Below are 7,723 nucleotides of genomic sequence, written 5' to 3' on the forward strand. Positions count from 1 at the left end.
TTAAAGATTTTGCTTCTTAACATGCTCTTGATCACTTTGTTTACCCTGGCAGACTTACCTAGGAGCTTCCTGGCACTCCTGATCTCTCTCTCATCCAGGTCTCTCTTCATCATCAGTCTTCTCAGGAACCATCACTGGTTTGGGATGATGCCTCCTAGCCCACCTGGCAGTTTGGGCTTCCCTCTTCAGACCTCCTATGTTCCTAGCCTTTCCTTGGGCTTCTTACCAGAGCTGTCTGCTACCACTCCTGGCCTGGTGCTTACCCACCCCATCTACTCTCTGTCCCTCACGAGGGTTGTGGAACCTCCTCTTTCCCCTTATGAAGTCAGAACCCACCTATCTCACTGAACTCATCTGCCCAGACAGCCATGCCATGCTCCCTCCCTACCTCCAGGCTCTTGTAGCACTACAGGTTGTGTTACTCAGCAGCATGACCCACTGGCCTCCACCCTCATAGTCACAACCATTAAGCTTACAGCAGATACTGTGTGGTAGATTCCTGCACACTGCGGAAAAATATCTGGACCATGTCACTTCCGTGTCTGTAACTCTACAGTGGCTTCCTGTTGCATGTTGAATAAAGCCTAGACTCCTCGCTCTGCTGATGTCCTGCGTGACCCAGAACCTACCACCCCTTTCACTTACCACACTGTGGCCACACCTGTTTGTCACCACTCTGGCCGTCTTTCTCTTCCTCAAACTTACAAGTTGGTTCCTCTTCAGAGTCCTTGCTCTGCTGCTTCCTCTGCGTGGAGCACACTTCTTCCACGTTGTCCCCAGCCTTCACTTCTTTGCCCCAAGGTTGCCTTCTCAGGGAGGCCTTCCTTGATTCCTAGCTCCCTGTCTGTAGGCACTTTTTCCCATCTTTCTGTTTGACTTCCTTCAGACACATGCCAGACACAACATGTGCTGAAAATCCTTATGGGTTTTCTTGTCACCTTTATCTCTTACTGGAAGGGGTGGGGTCTCTCTGTCCTTGGTGCCTAAGGCACAGTTGTTATGTGTAGCAGATGCTTGGATGAAGGATGGACCGAGATTCATACAGAAAAAGTGGTAGAGATATCAGAGGAAGTAGAGGTGGTCTCTAGTTTGGTGGGTCATAAGAGGTTTCACACACATAGTGCTAGCATTGGGGAAGGCAGGCAGAGTGGGGAGCAGCCATGACATCAGCTCTCTGTCTTGCATCTGTCTCCTGCCCCTGCTTACTCCATATCTTGGCATTGATCTTACCTGGTTCATGTGTCACCTCTAGCACCTGCTTCACTCGCTAATAGTACATTAGTGTTAGGTGTGTATTTTTTCTCCCATTAGAAAGTAAGTTCCATGGGTAGGACCTTTTAGGGATTGTTCATAGCTGCATTCCTGTAACTAGTAAGCAGTAGGCTCTCAGTACTAATTTTCAAAGGCATGATTGAATTATAAGATGCTTGACACTCCATATTCCTTGCTGTTCAGAGGCCAGTGCACCATGTTTTTTCATGTTGATTTGAAACTTCCTTCGCCCTTCTTTCAAAGGGCCTCTAAACTGGGAATGTGCCTCTGCACTGGGAACATTCTTAAAGGTGGCCTGGGGTAGAGGGGGATCAAGTCAGAGAGATAGGTGGCAGGCATTGAGCTTGGCTCTTATTATATTAGCTGCTGAGTCCCTTTTTTTTTTTTTTTTTTTAGACAGAGTCTTGCTTTGTCACCCAGGCTGGAGTGAAGTGGCATGGAACCTCTGCCTCCCGGGTTCAAGTGATTTTCCTGCCTCAGAGTCCCAAATAGCTGGGATTACAGGCATCCACCACCACACCTGGCTAATTTTGTATTTTTAGTAGAGGCAAGGTTTCCCATGTTGGCAAGGCTGGTCTCAAACTCCTGACCTCAGGTAATCCGCCTGCCTTGGCCTCCCAAAGTGCTGGGATTATAGGTGTGAGCCATTGTAGCTGGCTGAGTCCCTTCTTGCAAGAGCTGGGTTAAGCTGCCATCTTCCGTTCCCTGCTGCTTGTGCCAGCTTACTATCTTCTGGCAGCCAGGGCTTTGTGGTCATCAAGAGGAATGGGCTTCTTTCCTCCAGGGCGTTCCCCCAGCTCACGCTGACAGTGTGCCGCCTCCCAAATCTTTCTCTTGTTCCTCTGTGGTGTCTTCTCTAGTTCCTTTTCTCTGAGTGTTTCTCATTCGGTGTTTCTCTCCTTCAGTATTCTGTCTCCTCTCCTGGGAAGCAGTGCCTTTTCCTGGAGGCCTGTCTCCTCCCTACCAACCAGATCCCACTGGGCCTGGGTCTAATTTCTCCATCTTTCTCAGGCATAAGCATCTCTGCCCCGTGGCATTGGCAAAGCCCTGGGGAAGCCAAGTTGAAGCTGATTTGGTTCCTGTCCACCTGTTTATCCCTGGAGCTTCCGTCTGGCTGAGACTGGGGAGATGACACACACAGGACTGGGTTTTGCCTTTGACTTACAGTCCAATGGGTCAGTGCCTGCAACCCATGTCCAGCAGTCCTGCCGGGGGTGTTGAGTTGCTGCAAGGTTCATGCTAATAGCAAGTCAGAATGAATCTTTACCGGAGTTTTGTTTTTTTTTTTGTTTTTTTTTTGTTTGTTTTTTAAGAGTTAGGGTTTCACTCTGTTGCCTGGGCTAGAGTACAATGGCATCATCATGGCTCACTGTAGCCTCAAGCTCCCAGGCTTAAGCAATCCTCCCACCTCAGCCTCCCGAGTAGTTGGGACTGCAGGCATGTGCCACCACTCCTGGCTGATTTTTGTATTTTTGGTAGAGATAGGGTCCCACCATGTTGCCCAGGCTCGTCTCAAACTCCTGGACTCAAGCGACCCTCCTGCCTCAGCCTCCCAATGTACTGGGATTACAGGTATGAACCACCATGCCTGGCCCAGAGTTCTTTTTTTTTTTTTTTTTTTGAGATGGAATCTTGCTGTGTTGCTCAGGCTGAAGTACAGTGGCATGATCTTGGCTCACTGCAAGCCCCACCTCCCGGGTTCACGCCATTCTCCTGCCTCAGCCTCCTGAATAGCTGGGACTACAGGTGCCTGCCACCACATCCAGCTAATTTTTTGTATTTTTAGTAGAGATTGGATTTTCCATGTTAGCCAGAATGGTCTCGATCTCATGACCTCGTGATCCCCATCCGCCCGACTTGGCCTCCCAGAGTGCTGGGATTACAGGCGTGAGCCAGTGCGCCTGGCCCAGAGTTCTTATGAATAATTAATCTTACAGGAAAAGAAAGCCATGGCCCCATGTCACCCATGGAGAGATAGGCTCTGCTAGATAGGAAACTTGCTCATGGGTACCTGTCCGTGAGGGGCTTGGCAGGTTCATGGTTTTAACTGTGTGATTTCATGTTGTGTCATTCCCTTGTGGTTTCTAATAAACACAGCCTGTAGTTATCTGTGTTTACCAAAGAGTCTCAAGCCTAGAAGGACCTGCTGCCCTACCTGCCAGGCTTCACTGGAGCCAGGGCAGACATGCACAGGAGTGGTGGGCAGCCTTCCAAGGGGCCCAGCATGTGTATTTCTCTGACTTGCTTCTCCTTTTGGGTCCTCTGGGTTCAGGAATATGTAGATATGTTTTGTCTCTTCAAATCCATATACCTGGTGTGGCCAGGTGAGTATTTGACACACGAATGTATAGCAGTCGTTGGAAACTCCACAGCTCATGTTTTCCTCATAGTAGATGTGTGCTCCCATCTCCATGGCTTTGTCCCTCACAACCCCCACCCCATGGTAAGTCAGGCCAGTGTCCTCCCAGCTGCAGAGCTGAGAAGGCTGCACAGTTGCCTACTGAGAACCTGGTTAGCGGGCTAGAGCAAAGTGAGAAGGGGTCCGTGTCCACTCACAGTGTTACTGTCGGCCCAAGCTCTTTGGGGTATAGCGGAAAGTCATGGTAGGTGCGGTGAGGAGAGATGTAGCCAAGGTACTGGCTACAGAGCTCACTTGTGTTTCGTTTCAGGGCTCTCTTTACCTATGAAGGCAACAGCAACGACATCCGTGTGGCTGGCACAGGGGGTGAGTATGACTCCAAATGGACTCGGGGACACCAGGAGGTAGGAGGGTGACGTGTGCAAAGGAGAGAGGATTGTGACCATCAGCAGTCCATCTCAGCTGGCATTTCAGCTATTGCACAGGAAGAAGGGGACTCTGTCACACAGGTGGCCTCTGCCAGTGGCTCAACACCTTCCTCCACTGAGGGTGGGAAGTGGACTGGAGCCTGCCTTCTGCAGACCCACCCCACATTAACTCCATTGGGGGTTCCCTGGCCCCTTGATCATTACATGAGCCAACAACAGGCAGGACCGGAGGTCAGCGCACTCAGCCGTCTTGGTCCACTGAGCCACATGGGGCTTCCAGTGCTCACTGGCCACTTCTGGCAGGCCTTTGGTTTCAGATATGTGTAAGTGAAAACATTCCTTCTTGGCTCTCCTCCCCTCTGGGTGCAGGGGAGTGCTTTCTCTGTGTCTACTTGGGGAGAGTTGAGAGGGAAACAGGCCTCTCCAGCTTGTGGGCAGCCTGCGTCCAGGGAGCTGTGGTGGGAAGCTCACCAGTCCCAGAACTGGTGCTGGTGGAAAGAAGGTCCACAGACATGGCCTAGTCTCCCTTTGTCCTGCCCTGGTCTTGTGCCAAGTGCTTGCAGGGGCCCCATCCTCACTGGGAGAGGCAGTATCACCGCAGATAGTCACGGGGGAGGCTCTGGGGGTCTCTGCAGGAAGGACAGGCTCTTGGCCAGCACAGAGCAGAGATTGTCAGGGTAGGCTGGGTCAGAGTGTGACCTGTGGGCCCCCCAGCTGACACCCTTGACTATTCCTCCTCCAGAACTTCCCTGACCCCTCCCTCTGTCCTGAGCCGGACATGGCTTCATTGTTCAATGAGCGCTCGGAGTGTGTTCTCCACGGTTTGGTGGCTGTTGTTGGTAGAAAGCCCCTTCTTTTCACAACCTTTTTGGGAGGTGTCCCCTTTCTAGAAGGATCACCATTGAACAGTAGACATGTGGTGTGGCAGGTGACTGGGAGTTGCAGGGATCAACAACTTGAGTTTCCTGTCATCATCCCCAGTGGCACGGGACAGGGCTCTCTCGCAAACGCAACAGGTTGCTGTCCCCAGAGTGGGGACTCATGACTGCCTCCACTTATATGGAGCCCTGTAGCTGAAATACCTGATCAGCTCTTCCTCCTTATAACCTGGGAAAGCTTGTGGGGGCTAAGCCTCAGTGTCAGGGGAGAATCGTTTAGAGCTGCCCACTCCTGTGCTCCCCCTGCCCCCATCACCCTCTCTTCTGGAGTCTGTGAGGGCTGAGCCAGTTATGCTGCTGCAGGACGTTCAATCTGGTCTGGCCCCCTGGGCGGCCCTGGAGCTTGAGCAGACACAGGTGCAGGCAGTGGTGACTCTACAGGCCCTGCTATTCCGGGCCCCTTTGCAAGGTTGAGGCAACAATAAAATTTTGATGTAGACATCCTCCATTTGGAAGTCTGGTGGCTGGTTTGCCATGGAAGTGACCCTGTTTTTATTTCCAGAATTACCTCTGGGTTTAGAGAAGTGGTTTTTAAACAAGTGTGGGTGAAAGAAATTATCTGAGGTACTTGTCAGAATCACAGACTCCTAGGTCCCACCCAGCTCTCATCAGTCAGTTTAGTGGGGCTGGTGCCCAGGACTCTGATTGTAAACATGCCCCTAGAAAGATTCTGATACAGGTAGATGTGAGAAGCCCTGGTTTAGAGGCAGCTTGGCTTCCCTTCCTGGTGGGACGAGGGCCAGCAGGGAATGTCAGGGCCACCCCTGACCTTCCTTGTGACTCTGCTGCAGAGGGTGGCCTGGAGGAGATGGTGGAGGAGCTCAACAGCGGGAAGGTGATGTATGCCTTCTGCAGAGTGAAGGACCCCAACTCCGGACTGCCCAAATTTGTCCTCATCAACTGGGTATGTGGAGCCCGTTTCATCTAGGTGTGACCCAGGAAACCCCATTGTCTTCTTTCCTGTTTTGACTTGACTTCAGGAACAGAGTGTTTTACGGGCATGACTTAGTGGATCAGTAGAACAGCTCTGAGCTGGTGAATGAGCAGACTAGTTGACAGATTCATTGTGTCCCAAAGAATAACTGTGACTTTGCTATGCAGAATTCACCCTCCAAGCCTAGAGTTCTTCCTGCAAAATGGAGTAAAAGCAGTCGCAGGGAGTCCTTGCTCCGTGCTCTTGAGGGTGGTTGTTCTGATGGAGTAGAGAGCCTGAGGGAGTGTTTAGGAGCCTGGCAGTGCAGGGACAGGGCCTCCTTGATCCCTTGGTAGGGATCAAGAAAACTCTTGAAGGCCGGGTGCGGTGGCTCACGCCTGTCATCCTAGAACTTTGGGAGGCCAAGGTGGTTGGATTGCCTGAGCTCAGGAGTTTGAGACCAGCCTGGGCAACACGGTGAAAGCCCCTCTTTACTAAAATACAAAAATTAGCTAGGTGTGGCAGCATGCACATGTAGTCCCAGCTACTCGGAAGGCTGAGGCAGGAGAATTGCTTGAACCTGGGAGGCAGAGGTTGCAGTGAGCTGAGATTGTGCCACTGTACTCCAGCCTGGGCGACTGAGCAAGACTCCATCTCCAAAAAAAAAAAAAAAGAAAGAAAGAAAACTCATGAAAACTCATGAAATGCCCCCACAGGGAAAGCTGGTAACCATCCTGCCAAAGGAGCGTCCATGAGCCCCTTGGAGGCATGGAAACTTACCTCACCAGTGTGATGCAGTCAGAAGAATTGGTTCTGCTTTGGGGGTTGCAGTTTTCTCTTTTCTGGGACACAGGGTAGATGTTGGGTCCCCAGGGGAGGGAAGTGGCTTTGGGGGAGGCCTGGGTCATTCTGGGCATACTTGTGTTACAGACAGGCGAGGGTGTGAACGATGTGCGGAAGGGAGCCTGCGCCAGCCACGTCAGCACCATGGCCAACTTCCTGAAGGTGAGGCCTGGCGAGGCCTGCTCCAGTGGGAACAGGCCTCACAGGCTTGAGGTGTCCCAGGTTCCTGGGTGCAAGCAAGTGGGAATCAGAACTGGATTCGGGAGTGTGCTCTTGGCTAATGCTCTCTGCCTGCCCTTCAGGGCATGACCAGAGGCTGCTTCACTCTTCATCAGCGAATGCATGGGAGGTCAGGATGTTGCCAGGGCCACCTACAGGCTGGCCTCAGTGGGGCAGAATAAAGGACCATGCTGGAACTGGTGCTGTGAGAAGGCTGGGCCCTGGTTCTGTTTTGTTTTATGATGCCTCTAAACAGCTTAGTAATACCGTCAGGATTTGGAGGAAGGGGAGAGTGCTCACCATCTTAGCACGCACATGCCCTTTTGATGCATTCCTTTCCAGCCCCCATTTCTACATGGATTTATGTCAGTCTTATAATAGAACCTTTTTAAATTTTAAAAACTATTTGTAACAAAAGCATTTGTTGGTCACTTGTCAGGTAACTTTTTGCATTTCGCTGGTTGCATTTCTCTGGCAAAGGAGACTCAGAATTTTGATTTCTGGTTCTGCCAACATTTCTTCAGCTATACCTCAGTTTCCATCTAGGAGCCGATAAGAGAATTCCCAGCTTATCAGGTATACAGGTTTGAGTATCCTTTATCTGAGATGCTTAGGACCAGAAATGTTTTGGATTTTTTCAGATTTGAGAATATTTGCATTAAATACTTACCAGTTCAGTGTCCAAAATCCAAAAATCTCCAGAATCTGAATTTTTTTTTTTTTTTTTTTTTTTTTGAGAGAATCTCACTCT

General features: G+C 50.8%; 1 protein-coding gene across 5 annotated transcripts in view; it reads left to right on the forward strand.

Moving 5' to 3' along the window:
* Positions 1-3,940: 3,940 nt before the first annotated feature.
* DBNL (drebrin-like) overlaps positions 3,941-7,723 on the forward strand; it is an 11,695-nt gene continuing 7,912 nt past the window's right edge. For 3 of the 5 annotated variants that reach the window (XM_011983230.1, XM_011983226.1, XM_011983227.1), the window contains exons 1-3: positions 3,941-3,997; positions 5,789-5,901; positions 6,841-6,915. In XM_011983230.1, the coding sequence (XP_011838620.1) occupies positions 5,806-5,901; positions 6,841-6,915 (171 nt within the window). In that variant the 5' untranslated portion in view covers positions 3,941-3,997; positions 5,789-5,805. The remainder of the gene's footprint in view (positions 3,998-5,788; positions 5,902-6,840; positions 6,916-7,723) is intronic. The other 2 variants (XM_011983228.1, XM_011983229.1) reach the window with 2 other exon arrangements.

The sequence above is a fragment of the Mandrillus leucophaeus genome, unplaced genomic scaffold (genome assembly GCF_000951045.1).
Source record: "Mandrillus leucophaeus isolate KB7577 unplaced genomic scaffold, Mleu.le_1.0 Scaffold248, whole genome shotgun sequence".
Classification (NCBI taxonomy): Eukaryota; Metazoa; Chordata; class Mammalia; order Primates; family Cercopithecidae; genus Mandrillus; species Mandrillus leucophaeus.